A 17,813-nucleotide genomic window follows, 5' to 3' on the forward strand; every position below is an offset into this window, starting at 1 on the left:
TAGTGATACTATCCAACCATCTCATCCTCTGTCGTCCCCTTCTCCTCCTGCCTTCGATCTTTCCCAGCATCAGGGTCTTTTCCAATGAGTCAGCTCTTCTCATCAGGTGGCCAAAGTATTGGAGCTTCAGCTTCAGCATCAGTCCTTCCAGTGAATATTCAGGGTTGATTTCCATTATACTTACCTATTTGGCCCCTTTTCTCAGCCCTTAAATCTGGTTTCATGGACAGCCTTTGTTCTACAACTTTTCAAATAGACTATAATGGTCTTTTGATTTCCAGGAGATGTCATATTTATACAGAAATGCCTCACTGTCATCTTTCCCATTTGGGGTCCTTCTGGTCCCCCCGCTTCCCTCCGTCTCTAATCACATGCTCAGTGCTCTGTCCTGCCGCACTCTTGCTGGTCTCTGTACCAGGGGAGCTCTCCTTACTACCTCCCCTACCCCAGGCTGTGGCTGCTTTCCCTCCATTCACTCAGCAGGTGTCTATTGCTCCAAGGACTACTCCAGGTACTGGGGATACAGCAGTGAATAGAACAGAGACTCTGCTCTTCTGGAGCTGGCATTCCATGGGTAGGATTAGGGTGGGAAGAAGAGGTCATCAGTCAATAAATCTATCTTATGTCAAGTGCTGGTAGAGTTATAAGAAGGAAGAGAACAGGGTAAGGGAACACTGTGATGCAAGTTTAATCAGGAAGGGCTCTCTGATCAGGGGCCATTTGAACAGAGTCCTTTAAGTTCAATGTTTTCTTAAAATTTATTTTTAGTTGGAGGATAATCGCTTTACAATGTTGTGTTGGTCTTTCTGCCATACATCAATATGAATCACCCCATAAGCAAACGTATGTTCAGGGCCTCCCAGATGGCTCAGTGGTAAAGAATCTGCCTTCAGTGCAGGAGACCTAGGTTGGATCACTGGGCCGAGAAGATCCCCTGGAGGAGGGCATGTCAATACACTCCAGTATTCTTGCCTGGAGAATCCCATGGACAGAGGAGCCTGGTGGGCTGCAGTCCACGGGGGTCGCAAAGAGTTGGACACGGCTGAAGCAACTGAGCATACAGGCATACATACATATGCTCCTGAAGCTCCTTCCCATCCCCCACCCCACCCCACTCCTCTGGGTTGTCACAGAGCACCAGGTTGAGCTCCGTGTTATGCAGAAACTTCCCATTAGCTATCTGTTTTGCATATAGTGAACTTCCTGATGTTCAAGCTGGTTTTAGAAAAGGCAGAGGAACCAGAGGTCAAATTGCCATTATCCGCTCGATCATGGAAAAAGCAAGAGAGTTCCAGAAAAACATCTATTTCTGCTTTATTGACTATGCCAAAGCCTTCGACTGTGTGGATCACAATAAACTGTGGAACATTCTGAAAGAGATGGGAATATCAGACCACCTGACCTGCCTCTTGAGAAGTTTGTATGCAGGTCAGGAAGCAACAGTTAGAACTGGACATGGAACAACAGACTGGTTCCAAATAGGGAAAGGAGTACATCAAGGCTGTATATTGTCACCCTGCTTATTTAACTTATATGCAGAGTACATCATGAGAAACGCTGGACTGGAAGAAACACAAGCTGGAATCAAGATTGCCGGGAGAAATATCAATAACCTCAGATATGCAGATGACACCACCCTTATGGCAGAAAGTGAAGAGGAACTCAAAAGCCTCTTGATGAAAGTGAAAGAGGAGAGTGAAAAAGTTGGCTTAAAGCTCAACATTCAGAAAACGAAGGTCATGGCATCCGGTCCCATCATTTCATGGGAAATAGATGGGAAAACAGTGGAAACAGTGTCAGACTGTTTATTTGGGCTCCAAAATCACTGCAGATGGTGACTGCAGCCATGAAATTAAAAGACGCTTACTCCTTGGAAGGAAAGTTATGTCCAACCTAGATAGCATATTCAAAAGCAGAGACATTACTTTGCCAACAAAGGTCCATCTAGTCAAGGCTATGGTTTTTCCTGTGGTCATGTATGGATGTGAGAGTTGGACTGTGAAGAAGGCTGAGCGCCGAAGAATTGATGCTTTTGAACTGTGGTGTTGGAGAAGACTCTTGAGAGTCCCTTGGACTGCAAGGAGATCTAACCAGTCCATTCTGAAGGAGATGAGCCCGGGGATTTCTTTGGAAGGAATGATGCTAAAGCTGAAACTCCAGTACTTTGGCCACCTCATACGAAGAGTTGACTCATTGAAAAAGACTCTGATGCTGGGAGGGATTGGGGGCAGGAGGAGAAGGGGATGACAGAGGATGAGCTGGCTGGATGGCATCACTGACTCGATGGACATGAGTCTGGGTGAACTCCAGGAGTTGGTGATGGACAGGGAGGCCTGGCGTGCTGCGATTCATGGGGTTGCAGAGAGTCGGACAGGACTGAGCGACTGAACTGATGTATATATTTCAATGCTTCTCTCTCAATTCATCCACCTTCTCCTGCCCCTGCTGTCTATAAGTCTGTTCTCTGAACACAGTACTGAAAGATAATGTGGCAAGAGCCTTGCAGAAAATCTGGGAGCAGTTATTCCAGGGAGCAGAAACAGTAAGTGCAAAGACCCTGAGGCAGAAGAGGGCTGAATATCCCTTCCTGAGAGAGCATTCCCTGACATTCCTACTTGAATTATGTCCTCTCTCAGGACACACTGTTCTTTTTCTTCATAGCATCCATCTTCATTTATGTTATATATATATATATTTTAATATATACTTATTTCATTAGTCTCCCTCTCCTTATAAGGAGAGGGATTATAAGCTCCGTGAGGGCAAGCATAATATCCATTGCTGTTTTCCTTCATTTATATATCCAGAACTCAGCCTTCTAAATGGTATTTATTGACTGTACCAATAAATTTAAGTTGGTCATTAATGGCATTGTGCTGTAAATCTCTTACAACAATTCTTTTGTCTTGTCTGAGAATTTTTCTTTTAGAAATCAGTATATAGGGTGGGGGTGGGGTGGCAGTGAGGGGGATCTCCTTTGAAGAATTGACATGCTCCTTCTTTCAGCTAATGAGCACAAACTGAGTATAATATTTCAATCTCTATTTTGTGTGCAGGGAATTTTATGCTCAGCAAGGACAATTCAGTTAAGATTTGGGGTTGGCATATTTACCTATGTTTTTTTCTTGCTAAGATTGCATGTCTATTCTTTTGTTTAGTTAGATCTCTGTTTTGTGTAATTTAATTAAGAATCAAAGGGAGTGACATTTAAGTAAGTAGGAAGGAAGAACAGAAAAGAGAGGAGAGGGAGAGAGGAAAGAAAAATAGATTCCCCTTCTTGAAACCACTTGTCACTGCTTTGCAAATCGAGACTGGGACTATAGCTAGCTCATGCTTTAGAAGTAATGATGGCTGCCTAGGACTAGTTCTTATCAGGACCAACACTACATATTCTTACATATGATCTCATTAAATTCACAACAAGCTACAGGGTAGATATCAACAGTCCAATCTTACAAAGAAGTAAATCAAAGCTCAAAGAGGCTAAATAACTTATCTCAAAAAAGAAGAAACTAGAAATGAGTGCCTTCCTGTGCCTTGGGCAGGGCTGTCAGAATTAAATCCAAATAGTTTTGCTCCTTCCTGACCCCAAACTCTATCCAGCCTCACCCTAAGGGGAAGAGATCCGCTTCAATAGTGATCATTAACTCACCCCAGGGGCTGAGCAGGGTATTTTACAAACATCCATTATCTCCCTACAGCAGCAACCCCTGAATGCAGGTGCCTGCAATTGTCTTCAAGTTATTTGTAAAGGCTTTTTTTTTTTTTTTTTAACTAGCAAAAGGTAGCTCAGATGGTAAAGAATCTGCCTGCAATGCAGGAAACGCTGTTCAATCCCTGGATTGGAAAGATATCCTGGAGAAGGAAATGGCAACCCAGTATTCTTGCCTGGAGGATTCCACGGACAGAGGAGGCTGGGGGGGCTACAGTCCATGGGGTTGCAAAGAGTTGGACACGACTGAGCGACTAACACACAAAATGACATGACACTAGCTGTAAACTGGCAAGTTGGCGGTGGGAAGCCACTCAGACCTGTGCTAAAAAAGGTGATAATAAATTCAGTGTTGGCAATTCTGAGGGAACTGTGAGAAAACACCTAGATGCTCTGGAAGTAAAACAGGTTTCTCCTCGCTTCCACCGTGCGCCCTGCTGTTTCGCCGTGGGAATTGCAACGCCGCCGGGGCTCAGGAACCTCCCCGCGATACCTAGGAATTTGGATTCCAGGACTGTGGGCCCAGGAGAGTGGCGCGGCTCACTCACACGGCTCACTAGCGAGGCACTCGTTTCTACTTTCTTCTTTTTTTTTTTTTTTACCAATAATTATAGATTTAAAAAACAGTATTTACATATTTGTTTTTAAACCAGAATGAATAGAATCATAGACTTTTAGAGCCCCCAAATTATGATTCAGATAGCCTAGGAGTGTATCTGAGTCTGGACAAGTTATTTAACCTCTTTGAGCTTTGATATACTTATCTGTAAGATTGGACTGTTGATATCTACCCTATAGCTTGTTGTGAATTTAATGAGATTATATGTAAGAATATGTAGCACTGGTCTTGATAAGCGGTCACAAAGCACAGACAGGAACACGCGCCCCCCAAACACCCAGAAGTGTACACCGACCAGTGTATTACATGCCTCACCCACCCACCCACACAAACCACAAGTGCACGAGACCGCACAGACCTCATCCATTCGTTCACTCACACCACACACGGGCACGCAACATGCGGGCTCATGCGAGCTCGCGCACACGCTCACACCCGGTGCACACACGCTCTCGCGCGCGCACCTACGCTCGCTCACAGGCACATACTTTCTTGCGTGCGCACAGACTCCGCGCACACACGCGCGCGCGCTCACACCACGTGCACACGCCCTCTTGCGTACGCACAGACCCCCGACTCGCGTGCACACGCCCTCTGGCGCGCGCACACGCTCGCTCGGCATCGGCGAGGGGCGGAACGCGAGCAGTCCCCGGGGGCCCGGCTGGGCGCGGCCAGGAGAGGGCGCGGCGCGGGGCGGTGCCGGAGTTGTTTGCCGGAGCCCCGGCCGCCAGACTCTCCGAGGGAGCCCCGCCAGCTCGCGCCGGGCCGGGTTGAGCTGGGCCGCCCGGGTCACGCCGGCGCTCGCGAGCGGAGCGCGGCGTGGAGCGCACCATGGACCCCAAGGCGGGTGGCGGCGAGGAGGATGACTGCGTGGACTCGGGCGCCGAGACTGGAGGGTGAGCCGCACGGACCGGGCCGGGCAGTGGGCGAGGGGGGCACTCTCCGAGTTGCGCGGCGGCTCTTCCCGGCCGGGGACCTTCCTGGACCGCTCGCCGGAGCCGCTTGGGCTGGCCTTGAGCCACGGGGGCTGCTCCTGCCGCTGGGTCCCTCGGGGAAGCCGGAGGGGCTGCGGTGAGCCCATCTGGGCGGGCCTTGAGAACAGAACGGCGTGGTTCGTGGCTGCTCGGGTCAGGGCGGTCCCCTCCCTGAGGGGCAGAAAAGTGGAAGGACTCTAGGTTCACAGTAATCCCACACCGCCGCAGCCCACCTGCCCTCCGCTATCACTGAGATGATGCAGCGTGCAGTGCAAATGCAGTGTCCCCTGTATCCTCCTTAGACCAGGGACGCGCTTGCACTTGTTTCCACCTTCCGCAAGGACTTTCTTCCTGTAACTCCGGGGCCCCCTGGAGTCCGGGATGGGGGCTTGGGGATGAGAAGTAAAGAGGGTAGGACACGTGAGACCTAGAAGTCTTTCAGAAGTCGCCTAAGAGAATGGCGTTTCTCATTTTGTGCTTGATTGTACTTGGCGAGACGCCCTGTCTCCCAAACCCCTCCGCTGCCCAGCCTAAACTTCCTCGCCCCTGTGCGCACCTGTGCCAGCTGGATGCACTAGCCTTGAACACAGGTGGTGTGAGGATAGTGCTATGATCTAGCCCTGTTTATTATTATTATTTTTAATATCCTCTTCGCTTCAGCTGACTCAATTAGCCCAAACCTTTGGAGACTCATGTAATTAACCCTCTCCCACCAACACTGTTTTCCTGAGTGGGACAAAAGACTGAATGTCTTTTAGGAGACGGAGGTCATTGTAAAGGCTCCCGCCCAGCCCCTATCTCTAGAGGACTTCCCGGTGCAGAGTCAGCGCTACATCCCGGATGCGGGTACCGACCCAGAAGGAAAGGGTGTCTTTTCCTATCAGCGGTAACCCGGGGGAGGGGGTGGTGGGGAGGACCGGAGCTGCCCAGAGGACAGAAAGCCTCATTCCTGGAAGGTTGAGGGGGAGGGGAGTAATTCAGAATAATCTCAGGATTTGCAACCCTGGGAGGACAGGAAGAGAGTCCAGGTCCAGAATGGACCCAGGGTCTGACCTGACTCTGGGAGAGTCTCGCTAGGCAGCCCCTCCTGCCTGCCCACCCCACCCTTACTTGCAGCCTCCACTGGCTCTAGCCCACATCTGGGACTTTACTGCCCCAAAGCATTTACCGTGCAATGTGCTTTCCTTGTTACCCACACTTGTGATCACTAAGGGTCACTACAGAACCCAATTACCTTCCAGTGTTGCAACTGATTCCAAATACTGAACTCCTGTGCTTCCTCCCACATTCTGTATATGTGACATTTATCCACTTTAATCAGAGATTCTTGGCTTCCTGCCCCTCACGCCCCGCCCCCCATCTTTAGTTAGCTAGACCATGAGTAGAAGGAACAAAGCAAAATTAACCAGCTCATTTTCAGCTGGATTAAATAAAGCATAAGCTGGTCCATTGGTTTTCAATTTGCAGAACTCTCGTAAAACAGATCTTTTTTGCAAGGGCTGTCTTGAAGAAGTGCAGAGGAAACCCTGACCCAGAAGTGTCACACACTCACACTCCCAAGGAACAGCATGACAGCTGTCAGGGCTCTGGGGAGGGCTGAGCATTCTGCCACCTCTCTGCCTCTGTCATAATGTGTACGTTAATAGGACAGAATTGTTTGAAGAATTCGTATTACTTCTGTAGCATTCTTAAAGCTAAAGTGGCATACATTTAAATGAAATAGTTTAGGCTATTTCTATTAATCTAGTATTTGCCACTTATATATCCTTTCTGGAGAATGCGATGGCACCCCACTCCAGTACTCTTGCCTGGAAAATCCCATGGACGGAGGAGCCTGGTAGGCTGCATTCCATGGGGTCGCTAGCAGTCAGACACGACTGAGCGACTTCACTTTCACTTTTCACTTTCATTCATTGGAGAAGGAAATGGCAACCCACTCCAGTGTTCTTGCCTGGAGAATCCCAGGGACGGGGCAGCCTGGTGGTCTATGGGGTCACGCAGAGTCGGACATGACTGAAGTGACTTAGCAGCAGCAGCAGCATATATCCTTTAAAGTTGAGTTTACTTATTTAAAAAACTGTCCATAATTTCCCTGCTTTTCTGGTGCTTACCCCCTCTTTCCCTATCCAGCTTTTATATAGCTGCCTGTGGAGACTGCAGAAAACATGCAGAAAGCATTCAGCATGAGTTTGCTTCCCAGGTGGCGCTAGTGGTAAAGAACCCACCTGCCAAGGCAGGAGATATAAGAGACTCGGGTTCTATCCCTGGGTCGAGAAGATCACCTAGAGGAGGGCATGGCAACCCACTCCACTGTTCTTGCCTGGAGAATCCCATGGACAGAGGAGCCTGGTGGGCTACAGTCCAGGGGGTCTCAAAGGGTCGGACATGACTGAAGAGACTTAGCACAGCATATTTTTAAAATGCAAATCTGATCATGTCTCTCTGCCTTACAAGCTTTTAGTGGTTCTGTTGTCTACAAAGGACAAAGAGTTTAGCATGGCCCACAAGCCCCAGTGTTATACTGCTGCTGCTACTGCTAAGTTGCTTCAGTCGTGTCCGACTGTGCGACCCCATAGATGGCAGCCCACCAGGCTCCCCCGTCCCTGGGATTCTCCAGGCAAGAACACTGGAGTGGGTTGCCATTTCCTTCTCCAATGCATGAAAGTGAAAAGTGAAAGTGAAGTCGCTCAGTCATGTACAACTCTTAGCAACCCCATGGACTGCAGCCCACCAGGCTCCTCCATCCATGGGATTTTCCAGGCAAGAGTACTGGAGTGGGATGCCATTGCCTTCTCCACAGTACACCCCGACCCCCATTCTCTGGCCCTTTCACTTAACAGGCCCATCCTTGCACCCTGCATCCAACCACATCAGCTGGATTTTCTCCAGTTCCCTCACCTGTGTCAAGCTGCCCTCTCTGCCTGCTGGGCCCTTCTCCACCTGGCACGCCTGTCCGCCAGGTGAAACTCTACTCTTCTTTCAAGAGTCAGCTCAAGTGACACATCGTCTTAAGACAAGGAGTCTTAATTTGGGGTGCATGAATTGCTTTGAGCTGTAAGCAAAATGATGGGCTTTGTGTGGTTTTATGAGAAGACACTATTTTTCATCAGAGTCTCAGAGTAGCCCTTGATATCCTCCAAACCAAGTTTGGGCAGGGTATGAGAAGTTTCCTCTTCAACATGCTGTGTTTGAAGTATTGGGAGACATTCAAGGAAAGATAGTGAGTCAGCAGTCAGGTAATCTACCTAGAGAGGAGGACTGCAGGATGGCATTGCATTTGGGAACTGCCAGCCTGAAAATGGCAATTAAAGCCTTCAGAGAGGATTAAATCAACTAAAGGTCATAGCAAACACGTGCCTGGCATTTACTATGTGCCAGGTACCATTCTAAGACTTGTGATGTGTGCTAAGTCACTTCAAAAGTGTCCTAGTCTTTGCGACCATATGGGCTATAGCCCGCCAGGCTTTTCTTGTCCGTGGGATTCTCCAGGGACGAATAGTGGTGTGGGTCACCACTTCCTTCTCCAGGGGATCTTCCCAACCCAGGGATTGAACCCATGTCTCTTATGTCTCCTGCATTGCAGGTGGGTTCTTTACCACTAGGGCCACCTGGGAAGTTTCATTGTTGTTTTTCAGTCGCCCACAGTCACCCAGTTATGTTCAACTCTTTGTGACCCCATGGACTGCAGCACGCCAGGCCTCCTTGTCCCTCACCATCTCTCGGAGTTTGCCCAAGTTCATGTCCATTGCATTGGTGATGCCATCCAGCCCTCTCATCCTCTGGTACCCTCTTCTCCTTCTGCCCTCAATCTTTCCCAACATCCATATTTCATTAACTCAGTTAATCCTTCAACAGCTCTGGGAAGCAAGTGCTGCTACTGCTGCTGCCAAGTCACTTCAGTCATGTCCGACTCTGTGCGACCCCATAGACGGCAGCCCACCAGGCTTCCCTGTCCCTGGGATTCTCCAGGCAAGAACACTGGAGTGGGTTGCCATTTCCTTCTCCAATGCAGGAAAGTGAAAAGTGAAAGTGAAGTCGCTCAGTCGTGTCTGACCCTTAGCGACCTCATGGACTGCAGCCCACCAGGCTCCTCCGTCCATGGGATTTTCCAGGCAAGAGTACTGGAGTGGGGTGCCATTGCCTTCTCCGGAAGCAAGTGCTATTGAAGGCCAGCCTTGCAAAACTACAGTATTTAAATGTCAGGTAAAGGAGGAGAGAAAAAGGATTCATAGAGTGAAAAAAAGAAGGGCGTACCCTGGAAGCCAGGGGGGAAAAAAGGAAAGAGATAAGCTATGCTACTGAGAAGTGAATCAGGAGGAAGGTGAAGTGTCTTTTTTTTTTGCATTTTTGGCTGTGCTGGGTCGTCATTGCTCCACGTGGGTTTCTCTGGCTGCCACGAGCCGGGGGCTGTTCTTTAGTTATGGTGTGCGGGCTTCTCACTGTGGTGCTTCTCTTGTTGTGGAGCACAGGCTCCTGGGCTCAGGCTTCAGTAGTTGCAGCCCGTGAGCTTAGTTGCTCTGCCCCATGTGGAATCTTCCCGGACCTGGGATCGAACCCGTGTCCCCTGCATTGGCAGACGGATTCTTAACCACTGGACCATGAGAGAGATCTGGAAGTGTCTTCTTTGTAAACGGAGATGAAGAGAAGGTGGAGTAGTAGTTGATGGAGGAGAAGTGGGTGCAAAAGCCAGGTCAGCATGAGGGGAGAGGAGGTGGCTGGGAATGGGAGGGGTGAGGAGAGGCAGTAGCTGGGAGTGGGGAATGGGATGAAGGAAGGAGCCTTCAATATAAGCAATAATCGGGCGGTAAATGCTCACAGAAAGGATTCTGTGAATGAGAAAGGCTAACTGTATAGGAGAAAGATGTATATCTGTAATGTCAGCTTTCTAAAAAGGTGGGGGCAGATGGACCTTGGACCAGCTGGACAGATTGGCCTTGGAAAGAGGGGGACATCCCTGTTGCAGTCAGTGGGAGAGAAGGGAACATGGGTTTCCACTGAGTCCAGATGCAGCCCCCAGGAGAATGGAGACCTGCCGTGGTTGCTCAGGCAAAGATGAGCGAGAAGCCAGGTGAGATTAGTGATTACATTGGAAGGAGCCAGTTTGTCTCTCCTGCAGCAGGGTTCACCTGCCTAGGGGCAGGCAGAGAGAGACAGTGGGTAGCTGGGATCATCAAGGTTGGTGGGGGGACTCTTGCTAGGCAGGTGTGAGCAGAACAGAGGAGCAAGGCATTCTGGGGCTATTGCTTGAGCCGATGACTGATCCTTTCAGCAGCGCATCTGAAATGCCTCTAAGAACCTCTCTGGGTCCCACTGCCAGGGCGTGGACTGTGCTCATCCCTTTGAAAGTCAAAAGAGCCAGTCAGCTGCGGTTTAAATGCTGGCTCCTCCACTTAGGAATTGTGGAACCTTGAGCCAGTTGCTTAACCTCTCTCTGCCCTCAGCTTTCCCTTCTGTAAACTGTGGGTGACAATAATAGTGCCCTCCTCATAGGGTGGTTGTGAGGATTGAACGAGTCTATACACTTAAATTCCATGGACAGCGGAGCCTGGCGGGCTACAGTCTGTGGGGTTGCAAAGAATCAGATACGACTGAGCCACTAACATGATACACTTAAAGACCCTAGAATGGTGCCTGGCATAAGTAAACCCCCAGTATGAAAAATACTGCAAATGGTAAACTTGAGGATTAAAAAAAAAAACATATATATATATAGGCTGCACTGGGTCTTCACTGCTATGTCCAGGTTTCTCTAGTTGCTGCCGGCCTAGTTGTGGTGCTCAGGTTTCTCATTGCAGTGGCTTCTCTTATTGCGTAGCACAGGCTCTAAGGTGCGTGGACTTCAGTAGCTGCAGTACTCAGGCTCAGTAGTTGTGGCCCTCCGGGCATGTGGAATCTTCCAGGACCAGGGATCGAACCGGTGTTCCTGGTATTGCAAGGCTGATTCTTAACCACTGGACCATGAGGGAAGCCCCTTAGAGTTTTTTTTTTTTTAACGCTGTTTTTTTTTTTTTTTTTAAGTTTATTTTATTTACTCTTCTTTTTGGCTGTGCTGGGTCTTCATTGTTTTTGCACAGGCTTTCTCTAGTTGCAGCAAGTGGGGGTTACTGTTCCTTGCAGTGCGTGGGCTTCTCATTGTGATGGCTTCTCCTGTTGCACAGGCTCTAGGGCCAGCAGGCTTCAGTAGTTCCAGCGCTCAGACTCTGGGGCACAGACTCAGTAGTTGTGGCACACGTGTGTAGTTGCTCCATGGCATGTGGAATCTTCGTGGACCAGGGATCAAACCTGTGTCCCCTGCGTTGGCAGGCAGATTCTTATCCACTGTGCCACCAAGGAAGTCCTTAAAGTTGTATATAATAAAAAGGTACATCTCCAGGTACACTCAAAACCATATATTCTGTGGCCTCATCACAGTAGAGGCTCTGATGCTTTTAAATGCCTTACAAATTTGGTCATTGTTCAGAACATCTGAAAGGCTATGTCACATGCCTCGATATAATGATTATTTTTCTTTTAAAGATGAGGAAATGAAGGTTTAGGGGGTACATGACTAGTTAGTGGGTTAGTTTGAAGCCCAGGTCTCCAGCACACTTTCCACCTGGTAAAGTTGTCTTTCAAGGAGCAGCTGGTCTGTAATTCTTATTTTCTGTTCAAATACTTTCTTTTGCTTGGAATGCTATCAGTACCTTTGCAGTCTGACCCCTCAACATGGGCTAAGACTAAAAGCAAACTAGCATTCTGGGGTAATTGATGTCGTTTTGAAACTTGCATTCTCTAGATCCACTTGAAAACCTGCTTTGTGCTTCCGTGTACCTTCTGTTAGAAAAAGATTGGCAAGTCGGCTACTGACTGAAGTCCACTATCATAAGAAACAGAATCTCTTGAACAGAGAGACAAGCAGAGTTTTGTAAACCAAAACAAAAGACTAAGCTGAATGTTTTCCAATGGGTGTTTCTTTAGTGCTGTTTCCCAGATTTGGCCTTTAAGCCACTCTTTGAAATATAACAATAGCTGATGGGTTATTTTCATTCAGAAGTTTGACCTGGCATTAATGGCAGTAATGTCAGCTGTCACTGAGCTTCTGAAAACATAGGGTCATATTATGTCCTTTATCTTCAGGTGACCTCCAACAGATGCATCACTGTGATTTCAGAGATAACCAACAATTCACAGGTCTAGCATGTATAAACCGGTGGATGGGAAAAAATAGGTAGAGCAGATTTTTAAACGAGACGTTTAAAGAATGGTAGATGGGGAAATCTTGCATAGAAGAAAACACGATCTGTTAGATACTCTATTATCTTTGTGTTCAAGGTGGAGCTTGATAGCTCTAAATTACTTTGGCATCTAATTCAGTTGACTGAGAGTTCACAGATGAAGTCCATGGGGCATTGAGCTGATGTTTACCAAAATGTCAAGATCAATTTCACTGAAATGTCCTGATCAATTCTTACCCCAAGATTTCCCTGGAAAAGAGAATTTAGGAAGGTATCTATTTTAAATGAATATAAAAATTGGCCAGTAGGCTGTTAACAGTGCTAAACTATCTTAAGTGCCGACCTCTTTCTATTTAACCCCTCTATGTATAATTGTTGGAGAAGGCAATGGCACCCCACTCCAGTACTCTTGCTTGGAAAATCCCATGGACGGAGGAGCCTGTTAGGCTGCAGTCCATGGGGTCGCTAAGAGTCGGACACAACTGAGCGACTTCACTTTCACTTTTCACTTTCCTGCATTGGAGAAGGAAATGGCAGCCCACTCCAGTGTTCTTGCCTGGAGAATCCCAGGGATGGGGAAGCCTGGTGGGCTGCCGTCTATGGGGTCGCACAGAGTCGGAAATGACTGAAGTGACTTAGCACAGCATAGCATGTATAATTGTGATTAAAGTCCAGTCAAGGGACCACATATCACTTTCTGTTTAGTATTACATTACTAAATAAATGTAATGTTTGAAAATGTGTCTACTATATGTTCCAGGCACGTGAATATATATAATCTTTGTATTATCCTGCTTATCTGTATCATGTGTCCATAAATTTTTCTTCCTAAAATTTGTGGATTCACCTGGCATACTTCATTCTGGGAGAGCTGAATATCTTATGCAGAGCCACCTAGATAAATTCTTATAAATTCTTCTCACATCTTAGGATGTGAGACCAATGAATAAGATTCCCAAGACAGGTACCCTATACTTGCTTCCTCTCATCTAAAGAACCTGCGAGTACACGCCCCTCGGAGAACCAGAGTCAGTATCCAAAATTGTTTGACCATATTTATGCACAAAATTGTTTCAAGCTTTACTGTTTGTCTTCCATTGTCCATATTTCTAGTAAATAACCTTCCAGGGTTATTTGGAATGTCTTTTAAGAACTACAAAAGTCTTCATACCTCAACTCAGTTCCTATTCCCCATCCTGATAATTTTTCTAAGGAAATTAAATATATTGATAAATATCTCATCTCCGTGTACTTTGCAAAAGTGAACAATCAGGAACAGCCATATAGCCCACAAAAGGGACATAGTTGACTAAATTATAGAATTTCACTGTGTCTATATAATTACAGGAGCTATGTGGCAGCATTTTATGATAGAGTTAGTGAAAAGAGTAGTTTAAAATTGTATCTCTGTCATTATAGCAACTGGGTACAAATGACATCACCAGGACCAGAGGCTGGAAAGCAATGTGAGGTTGTAAGTGACTTTTCTTTCTGTTTGATTTCTGTTTTGATGGCGGACAGGGGTAGAAATTGGAGTGACGGATGAGACTGCAGAGCTGAGCAGAGGCCATCAGTCATAGAAAGAGGGGTTTATGTCCAGCTTGAACTTCTTCAGATTTGTGCTTTGCAAAGATTGGCTGCTGTATGAGGGAGGAATTCGAGCAGGGCAAGAGTGACAGAAGACTGACCGTTTGGCATGCCTGACCTGGGCGGTGCTTTTCATCACAAGAAGTATGGAGAGATTCAAGGCACAGGCATCCATTTTGCTAGCACCTGCCCTAAAATACCCCCTCTGCACTTTAAGATTCTTGGAAAATGTTTCAAATGTAAATTTTATTCTACATACGTATCCATCCATATGTAAATCTTTTAAAATGTATGCATGTGTGAAACCCATATGCTTCGAGAGCATTTGGAAAACCCTAGCCGAAATTACTGACAAAATTTTAATGGTAAAAATCAATACGATTGCACATTCTTATAGAATGTTCTATTGGACTTGTCATGCAATTTCTTTGAAGCCTGGCCATAAGATGATCACATTGTCATGGAATTGTTTTGCTATTGCATCTACCAAGTGGATGCTGGTTGAGTATTCATTGCATTTATATATAGTTACATTTCTAAATATCGTCCTAAAGTTTATTTATGTCCTGCCTGGTTCCAGAAGGAATTTAATGCACTGACTTACAAATCCTGCATTTCATAATGTTCCTGATCCCTGACTCTCCTTTCTCTCCTTCTCTCCCTGTTCCTGGAGCTAGCGTGTGTCTCTGGGCTCTGCTCGCCATTCTCGCTTCTAACTCCTTCCTTGCCACCACCCTAGTTCAACCTTAATCATATCATTCCTCATTTCCTGGTCGCCTTACAAATATTATCACCTTAGTTTCCAAATCTGTGGTATGAAAACTTGGATGAGATTCCAGTGGATGCAGTTTGTAGTCTCTCGAGGGATATGCAAGTGTTAGTAGTTGTTATTCTTTCCAGTTTTAAAATTCAGTGATTCTGTGACAATTAAAGTATGAGTTGGCCAAAGAACTCGTTCGAGTTTTTCCATGATAGCGTTCTGAAAAAACCCGAACAAATGTTTTGGCCAACCCAGTTTCATTTAGGCTTCCCAGGTGGTGCTAGTGGTAAAGAACCTGCCTGCCAAAGCAGGAAACATGAGAGACATGAGTTTGATTCCTGGGTCGGGAAGATCCCCTGGAGAAGGGCATGGCAACCCACTCCAGTATTCTTGCCTGGAGAATCCCATGGACAAAGGAGCCTGGTGGGCTACAGTCCATAGGGTCACAAAGAGTTGGCCACAACTGAGCACGCAGTATTTCATTTGAAAAGAGAAAATCACTCACTGTCTTGCTTTCATTGTGTCCCTCTGTGTGTAAGTCAGCACATCATTTTGTGTGAGCGATATAGGTTGTTTTTACTAGTATGAGAGAGTGCTTTTTATGATCTTAAAAATTTTTTTTGTATATGCCTTTTTAATGTGGTAAGAAACTCAATGGAATAAAAGATGATTCAAGAAAGCCCACATGAGGCTTAGTAAATACAGGGAGTGTGTACCTATAAAATTAAACATAATTAACTAGTCTATTTGCATAACTATGTCCCCTAACTACCACCTTGGCAGAATAAACCCCTCCGTGCCTGAGAGATTAGTTGCCTACTGAGAATGACTTGGGGACCCTGCAGGGAGAAAACCAATAGCTTCTATACCACGGAAGTTGCCAGAGAGGGACGGCTTAAGAGCCACACAAATAGAGCAGAAACTTAGTAGAGATTAAGCAGGCAAGTTCTTGGCTAGATTCCCATTCTCACAGAGGCCTAATGCCAGCAGCTGATTTTCTGTGTAGAAACTGATGGGTTATTTCACCCTGGCCCTAACCCTGCCTTTGCTGATCATAGCCCACATCCTGTTACTCTAGTATCAGCAGGATTTCTTCCCAGATGGAACTGAAATCAACCACCATTGTGCCTGAGTGTTTCCTGATAGTCAGCCAGACCTTGAGCATAGGGGCCCTCCCAGCCAGGGTCCCCTCTCACTCACCAGGAGTCCACTTCACCTCTGCTTACATCAGCAAAGAAACATTTTCCCAAGGGGTGGAACTGACCTTTGAAGGGTTTAACCTTTTGCAGGTTTAACCTTGGGGTGGGGAGTGGGTTGCGGTGTGGTGGGGGAGGTTGTGAACCCTTTCTAGAACCTGTTGAAAACACTGAGCCTTCTCCCCAGACAAATAAGCTTCCATTCAAAACTTTGTCAGTAAATTTAGATGGTTCGGAACTGATCTGGTCTCCCATGCGGGAGACTCACAGAGCCCATATGAGGGACCCTGGGTTTCTAGAATGTCTTTATAGTTGTGCTTTCAAATTCAGACATAACTTGATTCTCTGCAAAACAGTCCACAGCATGACACTTTTTAATTTGTGGCATTTCTTTACCAGTTACATGCTACTACTGACTGTTTTAAGATTCTAGCTTGAAGCGATCACTTGGATAGAGAAAAATAACATCTAATCCTACTAATACTGAGGTTTTGTGTTTCAGGTCCGACTACAGCCACGTGTCCTCCACCAGCAGTAAGTATGGCTTAAATGTCCTTCCTGTTTGTCTTGAGTACCCTGGGTGGGATGGGCAGTCAGTCCCAATTCTGTATGTAGAGAAGGCTATCCACACTTCAATAGTAAGAATCACAGAAGGTTTACCAAAGAACGTGACACAGCATCCTGTAAATCTGGGAAGTAGAATTTGATTGTACCTTGACTTTAGGGCCAGGCATGCCACTATTTTCCCTATGGAAATTCAGCCTGGAGGAACTAGTCCAGGCTTTATTTACCTGCATGCTTGGAAAATACCTTCTCTGGTAAAGCTGCGGTCATTCATTCATTCAACAAACGTGTCAAATACCTACTGTCTGGAGCTCACATCTCAGAGTGCTCTCATTGGATCTATGAGGTGGCCCCAACTCCTCTGCTGGGCAAACTTCCTCCCATGTATGTCTGTACCTCCAGGCAGATGTCATAGGTGACTATTACATATGGTAAAAGCCAAACAAAAAAAAGAGGAGTATGTTTATAAGCATACTCTGAGCATAAAAAAGGTGCCTGTATTAAATATTGTTAATAACTTACAAATCTATTTATGGGAAATTAGGCCCTACATCTTGGAGCAATGTGCAAAGATGAAGATCACTACAAAGCCATTCAGATTAATGAAACACTTATCTTATAAACAAAATAACAGAAAAATTGTCTTACAGTAAAAGCCCTGATTTTTTTTTTAATTTGAATCAGTAAACCCTGAATTGTTCTGTCCTAACTCACTGTTAAGCTCTCAATTCTAAATAGTTCCCAAATGGAAAGATACTTAATTGGATTATTCTATTTATTGATGTTCTTGCTTAGTTTTTTCCCTTGCAATAAGGGACTGTGTGGAAAGCTGTATGTCTGGGATGGTAATTTAGTGTCAAATTATATTTAGTTATTCGTATAACCTCAGTGAGCAATTTCTGATCATTTCAGCCAACTGGAGACCCAGCATTGCCCCTTAGTTATTAAGAACCATTAGTAATAATGAGATTAATGCTCTAGTGATCCGCATTCCCTCCCTGAAGCTTCTGCATTCCGAAAACCAGAGAACATGCTTTCTCTCTCTGCCACCATTTTCTGTTTTACCCAGAGGCTACATTTCTTTAAGAATGATTTTTCTAAAATACTTGCCCGAAACCTTTGTTCAATCTGTAGCTCTCAAATCAGTCCTCTGGGTCACCACAAAGCACCTCTCTTGTCAGTGAAAC

The 17,813-nt window shown here is 46.3% G+C and overlaps 1 protein-coding gene across 4 annotated transcripts in view; it reads left to right on the forward strand.

Moving 5' to 3' along the window:
• Positions 1-3,838: 3,838 nt before the first annotated feature.
• Positions 3,839-17,813, forward strand: part of FAM124A (family with sequence similarity 124 member A) — a 119,332-nt gene continuing 105,357 nt past the window's right edge. For 2 of the 4 annotated variants that reach the window (XM_086329175.1, XM_086329176.1), the window contains exons 1-2: positions 3,852-5,227; positions 16,565-16,596. In XM_086329175.1, coding sequence (XP_086185301.1) covers positions 5,163-5,227; positions 16,565-16,596 — 97 coding nt within the window. In that variant the 5' untranslated portion in view covers positions 3,852-5,162. Of the gene's footprint in view, positions 5,228-16,564; positions 16,597-17,813 lie in introns of all 4 variants that reach the window. The other 2 variants (XM_086329173.1, XM_086329174.1) reach the window with 2 other exon arrangements.

This window comes from Bos grunniens, chromosome 12, assembly GCF_055505025.1.
Source record: "Bos grunniens cultivar Pamir isolate PY7600 chromosome 12, Bosgru_T2T1.0, whole genome shotgun sequence".
NCBI lineage: Eukaryota > Metazoa > Chordata > Mammalia > Artiodactyla > Bovidae > Bos > Bos grunniens.